The sequence below is a fragment of the Aspergillus brasiliensis genome (assembly GCF_001889945.1).
Source record: "Aspergillus brasiliensis CBS 101740 unplaced genomic scaffold ASPBRscaffold_3, whole genome shotgun sequence".
In the NCBI taxonomy this organism is placed as follows: Eukaryota; Fungi; Ascomycota; class Eurotiomycetes; order Eurotiales; family Aspergillaceae; genus Aspergillus; species Aspergillus brasiliensis.
In genome coordinates this window covers 3447271-3463898 of record NW_027137444.1, presented here as the reverse complement: position 1 = coordinate 3463898, position 16628 = coordinate 3447271, and the positions used below count along the sequence as shown (strand labels likewise).

General features: G+C 49.2%; 7 protein-coding genes across 7 annotated transcripts; 1 reads left to right on the top strand and 6 right to left on the bottom strand.

Annotated features, from left to right (window-relative positions):
* Nucleotides 1-224: 224 nt before the first annotated feature.
* On the bottom strand, nt 225-2155 carry ASPBRDRAFT_173249 (cytochrome P450; the record flags this gene model as incomplete). The annotated part of the gene is made up of 2 exons (XM_067619746.1): nt 225-947; nt 1026-2155. Coding segments are annotated over 2 exons (1543 nt in total), but the record flags the coding sequence as incomplete, so codon positions are not given.
* Nucleotides 2156-3302: 1147 nt separating this feature from the next.
* ASPBRDRAFT_53262 (uncharacterized protein) lies at nt 3303-3740 on the bottom strand (the record flags this gene model as incomplete). The annotated part of the gene is made up of 1 exon (XM_067627033.1): nt 3303-3740. One exon carries the CDS (start codon nt 3738-3740, stop codon nt 3303-3305), a length of 438 nt encoding a protein of 145 aa, XP_067482593.1.
* An 872-nt stretch (nt 3741-4612) lies between these two features.
* Nucleotides 4613-5115, bottom strand: ASPBRDRAFT_205325 (uncharacterized protein; the record flags this gene model as incomplete). The annotated part of the gene is made up of 3 exons (XM_067621736.1): nt 4613-4821; nt 4914-4984; nt 5062-5115. 3 exons carry the CDS (start codon nt 5113-5115, stop codon nt 4725-4727), a joined length of 222 nt encoding a protein of 73 aa, XP_067482592.1. The 3' UTR covers nt 4613-4724.
* A 2204-nt stretch (nt 5116-7319) lies between these two features.
* On the bottom strand, nt 7320-8165 carry ASPBRDRAFT_119387 (A4/G1 family peptidase; the record flags this gene model as incomplete). Its single annotated transcript, XM_067617251.1, has 1 exon — nt 7320-8165. The coding sequence occupies one exon, from the start codon at nt 8163-8165 to the stop codon at nt 7320-7322; it is 846 nt and encodes a 281-aa protein (XP_067482591.1).
* Nucleotides 8166-8185: 20 nt separating this feature from the next.
* Nucleotides 8186-8832, top strand: ASPBRDRAFT_483409 (uncharacterized protein). The gene has a single exon (XM_067626072.1). The coding sequence runs from the start codon at nt 8330-8332 to the stop codon at nt 8687-8689; it is 360 nt and encodes a 119-aa protein (XP_067482590.1). The 5' UTR covers nt 8186-8329; the 3' UTR covers nt 8690-8832.
* A 2943-nt stretch (nt 8833-11775) lies between these two features.
* Nucleotides 11776-13114, bottom strand: ASPBRDRAFT_40633 (putative allergen). Its single transcript, XM_067624400.1, has 2 exons — nt 11969-13114; nt 11776-11921 (listed from the first exon to the last, which is right to left on the bottom strand). The coding sequence occupies exon 1, from the start codon at nt 13029-13031 to the stop codon at nt 12192-12194; it is 840 nt and encodes a 279-aa protein (XP_067482589.1). The 5' UTR covers nt 13032-13114; the 3' UTR covers nt 11776-11921; nt 11969-12191.
* A 2255-nt stretch (nt 13115-15369) lies between these two features.
* On the bottom strand, nt 15370-16559 carry sec11 (signal peptidase complex catalytic subunit SEC11). Its single transcript, XM_067624399.1, has 3 exons — nt 16414-16559; nt 16100-16308; nt 15370-16015 (listed from the first exon to the last, which is right to left on the bottom strand). The coding sequence occupies exons 1-3, from the start codon at nt 16492-16494 to the stop codon at nt 15793-15795; spliced, it is 513 nt and encodes a 170-aa protein (XP_067482588.1). The 5' UTR covers nt 16495-16559; the 3' UTR covers nt 15370-15792.
* Between the last annotated feature and the right edge of the window lie 69 nt (nt 16560-16628).

The following is a 16628-nucleotide window of genomic DNA, read 5'->3' as shown; positions in this document are numbered from 1 at the left end:
TGGTCTAACAAGCGTTTGATAGGTTTATGACAGCCTTTGTCATTCCTTCCACAGTACGTACATGGGCTACAACCACCGACACATTCCAGACCATGAGAACCAGGTTATGCTGCTGTGTCACCCCCAGTTGTTATAAGGCAGCAGGCCCCAGTTGCATGTTTTCCTTGGCTTGAGTTTTTCTTTGTCTCCGTTCTTCGTCACCTACTAATAATAGCTAATCATGTCGACGCTCATGAATCTTGTGTTCCGCCAAACAAAATGCCCAGCTCTTCTGGGCTGCGGCGCATGTCAGACACATTCAGGCTACATAGTTCTCCCTGATAGGAAATTGCCTTCCGTCCGTCCAAGTCAGGTACCCGGGCTGATTTTCGTGGCTAACTGGCATCCGATTTAATCTACTTGTAATACAGGCAGCACTACCACAACCCCGTGGATCCTCGAATCCACCATTCATATACTGGAAGAGATATTATGTACGCAACACGCTTCTAGTTCATTATCTTCTTTACACAACCAGACAGAAACAGGCCTGAATCACCTTAATGCTACCTTCGTCCCATTACTCGAACAGAGTGTCAGTGCGTAGCCCTCCATCCACGGCCCTGGATCCCTGCTTTCAAGTACAGAAAACTTCTGGGCTAGCCGAACCGTGACATACCCTGCCTCCGTCAGTGCATACTGTTGACCAACACAGATTCGTGGTCCCCCATTGAATGGCAGGTACTCCCACCCTGGACGAATCTCAGCCCAACGCTCAGGCCGGAACTCGTTGGCATCCGGGCCGAAAAATTCCTCTCGACGGTGAAGAGCATAGACATGATAGGCAACGGTGCAGCCTTTTGGCACGAAAACAGGCGACTTGCCGTCTGGCCCTCCACCGCGTGGAAGTACTGTATCCGTATTGGCAAAGCGCAGGTTGGCTGGAACAACAGGGTGGAGGCGAAGAGCTACAGTGCCAAGTAAGCCATGTTTCATGAAGACGGAGAGCTCGCTTCCAGGCGATTCTGCGGGTCGTGATTACTTACATTCATTCAGGCAATATTTCAGATATGTCATATTACGCAGTTGCTCGTACGACGGCGCACGACCTTCTAGAAAGGCAACTTCTTCGCGCAATCTGTTCCAGATGCGAGGGTTCTTTGCTAGCATGAAGAACAAGTTGCTCAATAGAGATGCCGTGGTATCCCGCCCGGCCAGGAGGATATTCATTAGCTCGTCGCGGATGCGCCTTCGGTCCCCCGTCTGCCGGGCCAAACCATGCAGGAAGAGATATTTTTGCTTCTCCTTTGCGTCGTGACTGTGATCTACAGCGAACGTCTTCTGCTCGCTGGACTGCTCTCGCACTCTCAGTGCGCTGTCGACAAATTGCTCCACCAATCTATGGCAGATACGGTTGCACTCTTCTGTTTTGCGGTCGCGCCGGAGATATTTTAGCCTACCAAGGCGTAGGTTCGTTGCAATAGCCTGTTGTGCATAATTGAAAGCGCTGGCAAAGTCTTGTTCTGTACTGTCGCGGGTCCCCGCCCGCCGCTTCTTAAGGCTGTGCACGCTGTGCCCGAAGAGGAATTCCGTTGCAGAGTCGATCGTAAGTTCAAAAAATAACTCCTGTATATCGACCGTTCTTCCATCCGTTGGAATCAGAGGGACCAGTTCATTCACGAGTTCCTCAAAAATCTCCAAGTGGGCGACTTGCTCTTTGGCGAAATTTGGACGGACCATGGCACGCGACTGCGCCCAGTGCTCGCCGTCGGTTGTGAAGATGCCATGGCCCAACAGTGGACCTGCTGCATCGATGCGGCCTGCCAAGCCATAATCCTTGAACCGGAGGGACAAGATTGTCTTGATATTCTCCGGCTCACATGTTATAATAAAAGGGGTGAGTCGTCGTTGTGCAAAAGTGTTTCCATACAGCTTGAATCTCTCAGTGGCCTTCTCGAGAAGCTTATGCTTCCTGGCATATTTGAGCTGCTCGAAAACAATATCAAGTCCGAAGAAAGGGTCCTTCTGAGGGTAAGATGGTGGCGGCTGGCAGTTGTTTGCTTTTATGATACGATGTTGCGTCCATTTCCGTTGCACGTAGGTTGTGACCCACCAGAGAAAGAGAATGGAAGCAACAATCGTTACAACCGGATGATCGATTTTGGTGAAATCCATGGTGAGTTACGATTTCGTGTGAAGATGGGGAGGAGATGAGGAACCTGGGCTGACAAGCGATGATAAGACCTCTTTTAAGCAGCGATTGAGTGTGGATCAGATGATGGCATGCCGCAGCTCAGACGGCTACCACGGAGGGTTAACGCCGACCATGAAGTGTGCATTTCAGCACTAGAATGCCTGGATCATTGGCAAACAGGGCCTCCTCGGGTGGAGTGAAGTAACAGCCTCGGCGGCAGGATCCCTGTTGTGCGGGGTTCTTACTGGCATGCATTTAGGTATAGATGCTTGCAGGAAGAATCTAGCCAAGGTGAGGCACGCTACTTGCGCAGCTCATCTCTCACGTGTCAGAGTTAATGTTTCATATGTTCACCGCAACTAATGTACAGTTGAACGACAATAATATAACGGTCCAGCACCATGAGCCGTTAATGGCCACCGCGAAGTTTCCAATGACATCACCCAGGGCGATGAATGTTTTGTGTGTTGCTTTCTTGGTTCACTTTCTTTCGTTTTTCGTTTTCTGTCCTGCCTCTCAAGGGCCAGGATGACCTGGTTACAAGGTGCAGTATCTCGGATCGTCCCTAACAATACCAACCACTAGTCACTCCGCCAGAGAGCAAAAGGCGTCATCTGCGCGAAGCCGTACGCTCTCCGAGATGTACGTACATAACCCAGCATAAAAAGCCCGCCATCTTCAGGCAGGTGGACCCTCAAGCGGTTCGGTCGGGTGTAACCACTTCAACCTTAGTTATTCGGTAGGCCTCATTTGGGGATCACGCGTGGCTGTCGGAAGTGCGGCCGGGGCAATAAGCACTAGGAACTGCACGCGACAAAGCCACCATGGAAGGGGTGCTGCGGATGCTGTTGTTTATACGCTCTCTCGCAAGTACCGATAAACTATGGAGCTTGCTGCTGGTAGGCAAAAAATAGATCAAGTGACGCCGTAGTCCGGTGCTACCCCACAAAGCAGCCAGCCAACGCAGTCCTCCATAACTGATCGTCCCCCACGATCTCGCTCTCTCTTTTTCTCTCTCTCTCCCAGCCACCAAGGTGTGACCACTCGTGAAACCCTAGAGAAAGTTAATCAATAATCTTATAGGAATGGAGCGAGTGGGAAATATACGCCATACATTGCGCGCCATCCATCACTGAGCGGCCAGCAATTGGTCATCGCGGGCCTCCAGGCAAGCATCGGTCATCTTATCGATTGCATCCGCCCGCTCGGCCTCGGTCACCCAACTTTTGTCCACCAATCTGGCCAAGGCATCCCCCACCCAGTGCTGGCAGTTCCACTCCAAATCCAAGTAACCATTGCGCACCGGCGTTCGTGCCACCGTCTCCCGAATAGCCTCCTCCTCAACGGAGACCGACAAGTCCGTCACCGGCACCGCACGCACCAAATCTCCCAGCTCCATCGGATCCGCCCCAGGATATTCCACATATCTGTACAGCCCTTGAGTGCCGAGAATATGTAGGATAGTGCGGGTTTGCGATGCAAATTGCACGTATAGAGCGGTGTGTCGGTATTCGCTGTAATCGAGAGGATCGCCTCGGTAGACAAGGATAAAGAGTCTGTGAGACATGCTCAAGAGTAAATTACCTATTTCAATTTTTTTCCTTTTTGGTTTCCTGTTTTATGTTCTGGAAAATTCTTAGGTTCTTCAAACTAAGATGAAATTTTCTTCCAAGGAAAACGGGAATAGTAATGGCTAAATGATGATCAGGGTGTGGAGGGGCAATTAATGTCGGTGGTCGCATTAATGTTCAAAGAAAGAGAATGGCCGACCGGGAAAAGACCACGCTAATTACTCCGTAATCCCCATCGGGATTCGATGCGATTCTGCCGGCCGAGATTGGTGTGTCTGAGCGCAGATCCAGTTGCAAACCAATCAATGTTGTTTTTTTGTTAGAAATATTCAGCATACACCATATAGAGGATAGTGGTGTTGCTTTTCAAGATGATGTAGTTTGATTTGTATTACAGCGGCTTAAATAATGGCTTAAGGAAGGTTGGCTTAGAAGCTTCTCTGGTTGCCGCACTACGCATATTGTGCTAAGACATTAACTGTTAGCCTTAGTTATACTCTGACCAGTCTATAACCTACTACCACACAATTAGGCTCAAATTACTAGATAAATTAGCGTTCAGTAGGCGCTGTTAGCATAATGTTATAAAACAAGCTCTTCTACTGTTTAGTAGGTAGTATGCAGGTACGCACGACTCTTGACCGTTTCAATTGACGCAAAAGGACCTACGATCTATGTTTAGATCTTCAAGCCAAACAGTACCCCACTAAATTAGTTAGGTAGATACTTGTCTTAGATCTCCGAAGGATCAGCACTTAATCGGAGTACAGGCATTCTAGAAGAACTAGCAAACGTCAGGTCACAATTCTGCGGTGTAAAGATACTCCGTCGCTATATTATCATTGTCATATAGGAACTGGGTCCCAACAATAATAAGTGATACAGTTATAGGAGATATTATTGTAGGCTACAACTACTACTAGGTAACTACAACAATTGAACCGCTTGTCCTCGAATCTTATAATGAATAAGACCCACTCTCATTTCTTTCCGCTAGGAGGGGTATAAGTCGAGCCACCGTTTCCATCGTTGTAATAGGTGCTTCCATTGGGGTTAGAGTAGTAGTAGGATCCGTCACTGAGAGTGATTTTATTAGATGGTGTTGGGCTTGTTATACTAATAGAAGGATATGATCTTCAGATGAAATGGGATAGGATAGAAGGACTGACCTGTTCGAATAATGGTAAGAGTTCGAGTTAGAGCTGCCGGATCCATAGTCGCGGGAGCACCAGTGGTTTCCCTTTTGATTTGAATTGGGTTGTTTAGGAGTCGTTGAGATGATGAGGGTTACTAAAGGTGGTGGGCGATGGCACTTACCTGGCTGTTGGTGCCGGAGCCCTTGTAGCTATAGTCTTTACCGGAGCTGGACATGGTTGTTATGATTTGATGGAGGTACTATTTCAGAGGGTACAGAAGATGAGGTTTTGGATTAAAGTGTAGAAGAGGGCGGAGAGAGAGATGAGGGCGGGGTAATTATCTTGAATACTAAATGGAGGGAAAAGAGCGGTTCTCGTTACGTAGCTGCGGGAAGTACCCACATTCAGTGTCGAGACATTTACTACTATCACCTCCGAAGAGCTTCATCAATTCTCTCTATGTTTACAGGTAGAGATGTTCTCACAACCTTGATCCAGTCGATAAAGAGTTGAGATCTCACCAGTACTGAGAATGTACAGAACTGGAGCACAGAGAACCAGAACGACTCTATTTGGATTTAGTAGCCTCAGCCACGAAAGTACCCGCTGTGGGAAGAAGTAAGCGGATCAGTTGACCATATGCTCGCCAGGGAAGGCTCTCAGGTGATACCTAGCTACAGTAAATGTCTCGGCCCCACCCCCTAGCCAAGCTGGCAAGCAGATCCGAAGCCATTATGTATATATAAAACGTCCTATCTCAAGATGTCAAGGTGTTTAGGTTCAATCAAAGCGCAGAAACACAAAGTATTCAAGATTATAAGCAGGACTTCGTTGTGGTTTCTTTGGGTAGGGTCCCCTAAAGGATCGAGTACAGAAATAGAGAGTCATTTGGGCTCCACGTGGTGTCCCCCCACGTTATTTTTTTCAGTGTTTTGAGCCTGATTTCAGGTGTACATGAGGCCGTTTTGGGGGCTATCCGAGAAAAGCACACTACCAAATCAGGAAGGCGACATTTTCTTATCTTGATTGGCTGGAGCTTCCAAGCACTAGTCACTTATGTCAGCATAATCACATTTTGTGCACATTCCCAATCCGGCATAGTTACAATCGAGCCTGAAGGGAAGTATGGCGTCAGGTGGGATGGATCTCTGCCTTATCCCAGCCTAGATCCTGTACCTGACAGCTTGGGGATAGTGGGAACGGACCCCATGGCCCCTGCATTGGCTTCATTGCTAATATAGCTTAATGGCACTAGCTCGCTTGTGTCGGTAAGAAAGCAATGGTCGCGCTGCATTTGCAAGAACTGGCCACGTCTGGTGAAATGTTTTGATACTAATATTATTACTCCCATCCCTATGTGAGAAAAAAGCTATTCGCTTTCTACAGGCCGCATGCTACATAGGTTCCAGTCGTCAGGGGTGACATATTGCAAGGTCCAACGCTGATTCTTCAAAGCATCTTCGTGCCGGACGAAGAAACACCGATAATCATAAAGGTAGTAAGGTATTTCATCAGCTAGTATCATACACAGCGCGAGCCCTCTCTTCAATTATTAATGCCACAAAACAAGGTCGGCGCTACCTGCAGCCTATACGGATCACGTGTACCTTATCAACGTCATGCCTTCCCCAAGCTTGAGACTTCTGATGGCCTACATCCATCACCACAACCGAGCTACGACCATTATGTTGCCCTTGAACATTCTGATTTCGAAATGAATACGTGTCCCTATATCTGGATCAAACTTTCATGGGGCTGGTATATACCCGGGCATTAGCTGTTCTTGATTCCTGTCGGACCAAGCTCACCACACTGTGACTCCAGGGAGCATTTCGAGACGAGGTAGGCCGAATTATTCAGTATTTCTCTTTTTAGTGCTCTGGCTAACTGCAGATTCTAATTAAAAAAGATATAGAGTATGTCGTCTTAGCTGTTCCTTCCTCCGTTAACTTTATACCACCAATCCTGGGGTTCATGTCGAGGGCCTTCCACGATGACTTCTGCGACCCAACGATCTCTACTATCCAGTCGAATACCGCTGCACATAAAGATAACGAGTTTCGGGAATCTATTTTATCAAGCGATGATATCATCTTGAAAACTTTGACAAAGTGATGATCGACAGAACAAAAGCACTTATACAGCCGAGCTGCGAGATCGCACTAGTGATCTTCGGATCTTCAGATCGACAGCACGACTGTGGAAGATCTTCTACAATCTACTACATCAAGTAGAAATATTTTCAGCATCGAGCGCGCTCATTCATTTCTTCTACATAAAGTAGGTACAGTCACTCAAAAGCATCAATAGAAGCAGAATCAACAACTCAACAAGATCAGATCAATCCGGATAGCTCATCACTCATTTTTTCCTTCATCCCCGGGTTTTTGTCTAAGAAAGACAGTGAAGCGAACCAATATCTCATGCATGAAGATGCATTTAGACGTAGGTGACAGTGACGGAGTCACCAGAGACGGAGGACTCGGTGAGAACGGTGCTATCCTGCTCGATGTCCATGATGGTGGCGCCAGAGGGACCGACAGTGGAGCCGCCGCTGGTGGCCTCAGCATTGGTGAAGGTAACGGTTCCGAAGTCAGCGAAAGCAACAAGGGAGTCACCGGACTCGAAGTCCTCAACGATCCACTCGGCGTTGGTCTCGCAAAGGTCGCCCTCAACGTTACCGCTGAAGGTGTGGGTGACGGACTGGCCAGTGGTCAGGTTCTCAACGGTGGCGCTACCGCTGCTCTTGCTGGTGGCCTCGACGGTGACCTTGATGCTGTCACCCTCGGAGATGGTGAGGCTGTCAAAGTTGTAGGCGTAGTCGGGGTACCACTCGTACCAGGCCTCATAGGAGGTCTCACCACCCTCGTAGCAGAAGTCGACACCAGTCTGGAGGATAGCGGTCTCGCAGGTGTCACCGTCGATACCGACCCAGGCGGAGGCGCAGTACTCCTCGGACTGTCTCTTGTTCTTGTAGTAGCCGTAGTCGCCATAGCCACCGCTGGAGCTAGAGCCAGCAGAGACACTGGGCACGGTGAACTCGCCAGTGACCTTGGTGTAGTCGGAGCCGATCAGGACAGCACCAGCCCAGTTGGAGCTGTACTCAACGTTGGTGGTGTTGGTCAGCTTGAGGACCTCCTTGTCGGAACCGGGGATGTAGGGAGGGTTGCTGTGGCGCTTGGCAGCAGCGCGGGCCGCCTGGCGAGCACGGCGCTTCTCCGTGAGAGGAGCAGCCAGAGCGGCAGTGGCGAAGAGAGAGCCGGTAAGGATAGCAGAGAACTTCATTTTGACGTTTGGAGGGTTTGTTTCTTCAGAAAGATGAAGAGGTATTTATTTGACGAGGCTGGTGGTGGGAGAGTGAGAAGGACGAACCAGGCGATGCTTGAGAGACTTGCGATGCTGGATGAAGAAGAAAAGTCAACAGAACAGAGGAACTCAGACCTCTATTTATGCTCGAGCATCTCTGCAAGATGAAGCTGGTATTTTTCCCTCATTCATGCTCTTCCGATAGCATGCAATCCGCCGACGATGACACCACTGCTCCTCCTCGTCCGACGGAGTTTAATCTCCAGGTCCGCCAACTAAAGTCGACTAAAACCGGGGATGCAGAATCGTTCACCGTCGGAGCGCCAGCACCAGCAGCCATAGCTGCAGAAAGACGCCCCCGCCCAACGATACGGGGAAAAAAAAAGATGGCGGACCGCAAAAGGTCGAGTAGGAGTGGAGCATCCTACTATCCGTCCAGCACATGTGTTGTGCTATTCTGGTTGGAGCGCAAAGCTTGCAAGCCAAGATTGTTTTTGCATTAGTGAGCATCTTCCTTCCTTCGTCCAGGCCGCAAAAACCCTTCCCGGCAAGCCATATCCGCCGTTTTCCCCTCATTGTTGGATCCTGTTTCTAGTAAGGTCCTCCTCCGTCAGAACCTTGCCGTATGGGTGCAGTCAGCTAGGCAGCAAACCAGTGAATTAGCCACGGACACTCCGAATGGGAAGATTTCACCTAGTAGCGCGGACGAACATGGAATAGTACGGCAGCCACCCGATCCAGGGGGGGTAACTGAGGACAACCGGGCATCATTCCACCAGTGGAGAGGGGATGGGGGGGAAGAGAAGGAGGGAGGGGACGGAAGTCCGACGGCTTGGCCCAGCGCCGGGAGCAGCGGCAACTAGTAAGTACACGGCCTTATCTCACGGGCAAGGCTTGAGGAAGTTGGCTGGCTGGCGCTTTGGGCAGGTTTGGTGGATTGGAGTACATGATTAGTGCGCGGATGGCGTCGCCCGAAGATGGATGGGGAGATGGAAGGGAAGAGGCACCGGCGCAGGCACAACAAGCTTCGTCCAAGCCTTGTGGGCGAATGATAAGCAATTAGGGGGGAGGGGGCCGCGGGTTGGAGTGGAAGACTGGAAAGAGTATAGTATTTACTTAGGTTGTGTTAGTTAAAATTGAGAGGGGAAAGGTGTGCGGGGAAAGTCATCAATTGGCCAGCAGGGGGGGGGTGATAAGAAGAAGAGGATTAATACTAGGTAACTAAGTATCTAGTAGTAGAATGCTGCTGGCTAGCTGGCTCACAACCAGACCAAGTACAAAGTAGACTAGATCAATCGAGGCGTGAGCCGGCGTGTCTTGGCCGAAATCGGATGTAACCTTTTTCTCACATCACATTGGCAGTTTATGTCTGCACGGGCAGTGGAGATCTCAAGCTGAACTGAATCATGACGGACGAGGCGCGAGGGGGAAGAAGTTAGACTACTACTCTGTAAGATAGTAGAAACCGAATCGGGCCCAGCAACCAACAAGCCATCATCCATGAGGGTTTAGTGTCGTAGAGAAATAGATTAAAAGCGGGAGTCTAATTCTGCAGAGATAAAGCCCGATGACAATGCAGATAGCCAATCAGATTCACGATGGAAGTCAGGCGATGCCACAAAAGGATTGTTACTGTGGGGTCAGCCCATAAACAAGTATCCAATGAAAATCAACGCGCAGGATTCCGTCCGGACGATCCCTTCTTGATTGAGCTTAAATTACTTTGACGAATAACTATTGAATTGTAATTCGCTTGTTATTTTAAAACCAATTTCCGCTCGGCGAATTTTATAAGTTATCTCCGGGTTTGCATTTTGCAGCTGATTTCTGCAGGCACCCAACGTATCTCACTCGGCCTTACGATTGGAGTTGATTGGATTCTGCCTATAGTATGGATTCTGACTCGAGTAGTAGTATCATTCTTGTATCTTCTATCTGTTTCTTGCTGATCTTAATACTTGCTTTGCACTTGGTACAGTCCAATCGTGTTGTCCAATCTAAAGTTGGCTCCGAGAAGACTCCATCCAGCTCGGGCATTGACCTTCCCCTTCTAGGAGCTTCTCCGGATTACAGCAGAGTGCTAGACATACTAGGCACCTACGGTGTAAAAACAGCATATGGAGCAGACAGTAGTTAGTACCCACTACAACGGCAAGCAAGTTCATTTCTATTCCTCCCTCCTTATCAATGTCCGAAATGACCGATAGAAACCATCACGCAAAGATAAGTTGTGGCGATCAGAAGATATGTGTACTATACTAGTTAGTTACTTCCGTAGAGTACCGGCAGGATCCTTCCTACGGAACTATCTAGTCAGTCAACTAAGCGGAATATCGGAAAACCCGAATTAAAACCCCCTGAACTCAATTCAATACTTAATTTAGCCAGTCATCATCCGAAATGGCCGTAGGCCAGTGATAATCCTGGAATCATCTCATCGGAGATGCAAGGTACACACCACAGACAAGGCGGACAAGTCATGAGCATGCCATGGGTTGGTTATACGCGGTATACGCCGGATATGCAGATTTATCTCTCCTGGCAATTAATCCAAGTACTTGGTTCTTGTATTCTCGAACAATGCTATTCTTGCATGACAATGGCACTACCAGTCGGGATGACTAGGGTCATATCATGATCCATCCAACCCGATCATCCAATCCAGGCACGACTGGGCTGATTTCTGCACTTGCAAGGAAGTGAGTAAGGAGCGGAGCGCTATGATGACATGGGGGGTTATACTATTACTATGAAACTAATTATAGTTAAATCCGTTCAGAATATTTCCCTTTCCTAACCGAGATTGTTCTACCTATCTATCTATCTACAATCATCTCCTCCCACCGGGTAATCCCACCCACTCGGTAGGTAGGAATATAGCTTAAACATCTGCACCATCGGTTCTCCGATCCATACCCCCTCCATAACAATTAATCTTCTTCAAACTTGGATTTTTCTCTACCGTTCTCCCTCCCCGACACCATGCGACGCAATGCGATGCATGCATTTATCTCGCGTCCTTCCTTCTTTCCTTCCTTCCTTCCATATCATGTCTGCACGGTCTTCCGCGGGGACTCCGTTTATTACGGAGTTCTTGTCTGCAGATAGCGGAGAGTACTCGGGGAAATTTTCAAGCTGCTATTAATTGTTCTTCTGCAGGATGATGCGGAAGTGACCGGCTGACAATGTGATGGAACCAAGGTGTTTTCCTGAACTTTTGTGTGGTGGTGGGGCGGGGAATTGTGTAAGTAAGACTGGGCTAGAGCGTCGGTTGGTGGGATTTGGACTTGTACTTTGGATGAGGTACTTAGTGGCTGAACCGGGGTTTAGAAGGCGTGGGTGGGATGGGTGGATAGTGAGAGTAGATACGGAGTAGTTACTTGACTCTTGAATAATGCATTTGAGGGATTTACTTTTGCAGAGGAGTAGTAAAGCTGTTTGTTTGTTTGTTCGTTCGTTAGTCTGGGGGTCTGAGGAGTGATCGTTAGTGCGGGTTGGTCAGAACGAAGAGGGTGAAGTATTTAAGTGTTGTATCCCCAAGCAGATGTGTCTGCTTTCTTTGCTATGCATTAATTAATATTTAGTATTGTTTGTCTTCTAATATCCTACAGTCACAATGCAAAGTATTATGGGTATGTTGAGATTAGTGCTATCACTATGGTGAGTATCCATCTGCATCCATATTGTGACAAATCCAGTCTGGTATACCACCAATATTTATCAACATATTGACCTGTGAGTTCCGACAATGAAACAGTCGAACAATACTTATGCTGGTATAGATGAAGTCGTTGTGAAGATCACGATCGGCATGATCGACAGCTAAATCGTGGCGTTATTAGCCATCGCCATGGCGGAAGAAGCCAAGACCAGCCATCAGCCATCAGCCATCAGCCACCAGATAAGCCTGTAGGCATATCTACATTATCGACGACACAACTACACAAACGATTCATCAAGTTCAAAAACAACCAACACTCAATTCTATCTAGTCTATCAACCTAATCAACCACTGTAGTCAATAACAACAGCCAACCGAACAGGCCCACTGGAAAGGTTGCCGCCAATACCACCCTCATCGGTCTCGGCCGAAGTATAAGCATTATCAACCGCCGCAGCATCAGCCGTGATGCTCGAGCAAGTCGAGCCAAGAGCGTCACAGATCTGCATTCCCTGGACGGTCATATCGTTGTTCTGCGCCTGGATAGCACTGACATCGAATCCAGACCAATCGCTGTTGGCAGTAGATCCGAAGTCGAATTCACCCCAGGTGCAAGCATAGATGCCGCTGCTACCCGTGGGCAGAGAAGAACCCTTCGCAGCACCGAATCCACCCTGAGTGTCCTCATCGAAGGCAACGTACTTGGTCTCACCAGAGGACAAGGTGAACGAGAGAGCAGAGTATCCGTAGAAGCCATCCATCTTGCCGTCGGGGCCGTACTTGTTCCAGAAGACAACGGTCCAGTCCTCGGTGTTCTGGCCCGTCAACTGCATGACGTACTTGTAGTTGGAGGCCTCGGAGGCAGACACCTCGACCATGTTGCTACCCCAGGGGTTGCCGACGTTGCCGATGTAGGTGTCGCCGCTGCCGGAGGAGGAGGTGCTGGAGCCGAAGCCAGAGGTCGAGTAGTCGCCGTCACTGGGGGTGGAGGTCCAGTCGCTGGAGCTGCCGCTGCTGGTGCTGGTGGAGCTGGAGCTGGAGCTGGGGGCGGAGACCGAGAGCGAGGCAGAGGCCGAGACGTCGATTTGGCGACGGGAGTGGCCTTGGGGTTTGGTGGGGGTGGGCTGACTGAGGGCGCTGGGGAGAGCAGCTGCCAGCAGCAGGAGGGGGGCGGAGAAGTACATCTTTCTTGTTTTTTGGAAGAGAGAGTGTGTGTCGCGTCGAGCGAATGTGTGTGTATGTGTATAACGATAGTGTGAATGTATGTGGTTAAGGAATGGATGTCGTACACCTATCGAAAGAGTACGGCGGAGTCTTGGTATGTAAAGACTGTGTGGTAGTTGGGAATCACAATGTCGCGAATGATCAGAGAAACGAGGGGTGAGAAAGAGGAAGAAGACAAGGTCTATATACCTGTGCTGATGGGCGTGCCATGGCTATCTCTCTTCTGGAACTGGGAATAATGGATGCGTCCAGAACAGGGAGGGGATGGGGTGCGTCAGCCTGGATGCCATGGATTGAGGTAGTGGGGGGTGGTTGACGCGATGGAGGGTCTACAAGCCATTGTGGAAGTCAGAGCAAGCAAAGTAATCCCATTGGCTGGGATTTGGCTGGGGATGAAGTTAAGAGACATCCACTGCCATGAATCTGGACTGTGGTAAGTGGAGGAGTGGATTAGGGTTTCTTGGTGGTGGGGGGGAATAGGTTTGTGACACTGAAGGGATTTGTTTGAAAACTCAGCCAACGGTGTCTGCTCTTTCAAGTGTAACTGCCGCCGATTCATGCCTCAAAAAGTGGCTTGAGGCTGTTACCACCATTGTCTGTGTGTAAGAAATGGGCTGTTTCAGATTCAACGTCCATATGGCTGATGCTTAAGAATGTGTCTGTTTGGTTGGAAGCCAAGCGGGCCAAGGGGTCAAAGAAAATGCCAATCTATTCCGTAGAGTGGAGTGGGCGATGGACTGCACAGGAAGCTGGATTCCTATAGCCTGGTGGAGCTGCTAGTGCGCACTATTTTCGTTGTCAGTGGTTAGTCTAGACCAAGCATGTCTTTGCTATCCAACTGGTCTTTCGCTTCCCTCTTTCCATCACTCACTCTAACCACCAACGACCTGCCTTCAAACCCAGTTAGCCCCTATTCTCCTCCATCTCATCAGCAGCGTACAAAGACCTCACAGCCAAGACGGGAATAAAGCCCACAAAAGAAGAAATCACAAAAATAATCAATCCACGAAAAATCCCCGTAAACCATGGTTCAGCATCTCTGGGCCAGGGGCTAAAACCCAATGCACGCAAGCAGTGGTTCCGCCGTCAAGCACAACAATAGATTTCATTGGTCGAAAATGTAATCGGTTCAGGGGAACATCCGTTCCGACCAATAGCAAAATATCGCCTATGAAATCCATGCACAGTCAGCGGCCATTGGGCGAAACTGAACCGTGGGTCAAAAGCTTGGGATTCTCAAAAAGGCAACGCAGCTGCTGCTTGGCGGGGCAGCGACACGTTTGTAGGCGTCGCCCTGTGCGCGGTGTTCCTGGCGACCCAGCATCCTGTTGCCGAGAATTCCATGGGAGAAATCCTTCCAACGGGGTCAAAGAATTTTCTTTCACGAGGGTCTGTTGTTCTGCTTGTGGGTGGGGAGGAAGTAGACCTGGACACTTGTAGCGTCGTTTGTTTAACCCAGAAGGAGCAGGTGGATCAAGCACACAAATTGTGCCAATGCATGGCATTTGTGCGGCAATTCTAATACCTGCTGCTAGCCTACTTTAGTATTTCTCTCTCTCCACAATATGTGTCTGTTTGGTTGACATCCACGGGTATTCAGAATGGGATTGAAGTCTACCCACCGCTCGAGGCGAACCGATCCTGCTTGCGAGGCTCACAATTTTCACAATTTGCAATTGAGTTTAGCCATGGAGTTTGTTGCGAGGATTGACTACCTGGCAGAAAAACTCGAGCATGTGGCGAAGAGTAAGCCGGTGCGAGTTGGACGACACTAGGCTAGTGTCTTGCCTGTCGCAATCGATGCGATCTAGCGTAAACTAAGCTGGGTGTCTAGACTCGGCGATTACGCAGTATCGTGCACACTAGTTACTATCGAGAGATATCAGTATACTCATCACATACTTCAGGTGCAGTCGTCATGAGAGAGTTGAAAACCTGATTCTCTGCCTCTCACTCTATGGATATACAAGCTTAAACTTCCGCTGTGGCAAGTTGACGCTTCAGCATATTGCTCATGGAGAAACCTGGAGTGAGCTGTGCAGCTTGAATTGACTTTGGAAGTATGAGCAGAGCCGGTTGAGGGAGTCTGGTTCCGACGCTGTCCGGTCGGGGCGTGTTTCAGTGGCCACTGCAAGGTCTGTGAAAGCCTGTTATTCAGCCGACGAGATATTTATGGCAAGACTAGGCAAAGATTAAGGCCGTTGATATCATGAATCGTTGTTCACTGACGTCTTGGTCGAGTGTAAGGGAGTTTTGGTTTGCTGAGCTGCCGGGTTCTTATACGGTGTCATATGTAGGTGAAAGAGTTGTCTTCTAGAATAGTGGCCAGGTGATATCATGTGAACAGCCACGGCGCACCTTGCTGAGCTACAAGCGGTTGGCAGTCAAGCGTGTCATAGCTGTCCTGCTGCCTACCACGGTCTGATGCAGATGAAACTCAACTTGAACGAATCCACCCGGACATCCTGACAAAGCATACTTAGCTCTGTTCCACAACCCATTCGCGCGTCACTTAATCAGTTGCAGCTCCACGATCAGTCTCTCCAGCTACTTCGCAACTTGACACCACAAAGCTACGACCACACCATCCCGCCTACAACCCAACCGAACTTAATGAACCGCAACCCAATATGCATTTATGGACCCAGCTAACCCCAAAACCCAAAATAATCCTGACAGCAAACAAGGCAGAATGAATCCAGAAAACTAACTCCTACCCCATTACTCCCTTTGCAAAAGCACCAACAACCCCATAACCCCCAACATGACTGTCTTCAGCCACGGATGCTCCGACAGAAGAATCGTCACATATCCCACAAACGGAATATACCCAAACACGCTTCCCACGACATCGTCCCGATCGAGGTAATCCTGTCCGCGCGCATAGAGTTCCGTATCGTCCGCGATATTGTTGTCACCTTTCGTGAGGAGTTTGGCTTCGGATCTGCATGGTTCAACCACATAATTGATTAGCCACTGCATTCGCTACCTTCTTCCCGGTTATAGTTCCAAAGAGGGATACACTCACCCCTCGCCAAACTGCCTCACCACCCGATGCACAATCGGAATATCCTTGTCCTTCACCTGATACACCACGATCTCTCCAACGTTCAGCGTCGGTTGCGTATTCCGGAGGAAGAGGAGATCTCCGCGCTGGAAAGCGGGCTCCATGGAGCCACTGAGGACAACAACTATTGGGCTGGGGGAGTTGGTGAGCACCGAGAGGCCTTTCCACATCTACAAGAAATTTTCGGGTGTTAGTTTTCAGTAATCAATTGATCTTGTGTTTGCGATCGGCCCTTGGGATTGTTCGTAATGGGGGAGGGGTGGAAGGTATCGTACCATAAATGCAGTGCTCAGGACCAGCCCGAAGTTGAGCAGCTGGATGGCTGTTTGCCGTACATTTTGGATTCCGGATAGCATGGTTGCGTTGGGGATGTGTGAGGGTTGATGGTGACGTGCTCGTCCTTTGTATGTATGGATGGTCTAGGTGGCCTTGTTTGTTTGATAGGTCGTGATTCTTAGGTAAGGTGTGGCTGGTGCTGACGGTATTGGCA

Excerpts from the sequence above, each read along its gene's own strand:
- ASPBRDRAFT_483409 (XM_067626072.1), top strand. The coding sequence starts at position 8,330 with ATGCTCGAGCATCTCTGCAAGATGAAGCTGGTATTTTTCCCTCATTCA.
- ASPBRDRAFT_40633 (XM_067624400.1), bottom strand. The coding sequence starts at position 13,031 with ATGTACTTCTCCGCCCCCCTCCTGCTGCTGGCAGCTGCTCTCCCCAGC.
- sec11 (XM_067624399.1), bottom strand. The coding sequence starts at position 16,494 with ATGCTATCCGGAATCCAAAATGTACGGCAAACAGCCATCCAGCTGCTC. Across the intron at positions 16,309-16,413 it reads TCCTGAGCACTGCATTTATG|ATGTGGAAAGGCCTCTCGGT; the intron begins GTACGATACCTT and ends AATTTCTTGTAG. Across the intron at positions 16,016-16,099 it reads GTGAGGCAGTTTGGCGAGGG|ATCCGAAGCCAAACTCCTCA; the intron begins GTGAGTGTATCC and ends TGAACCATGCAG.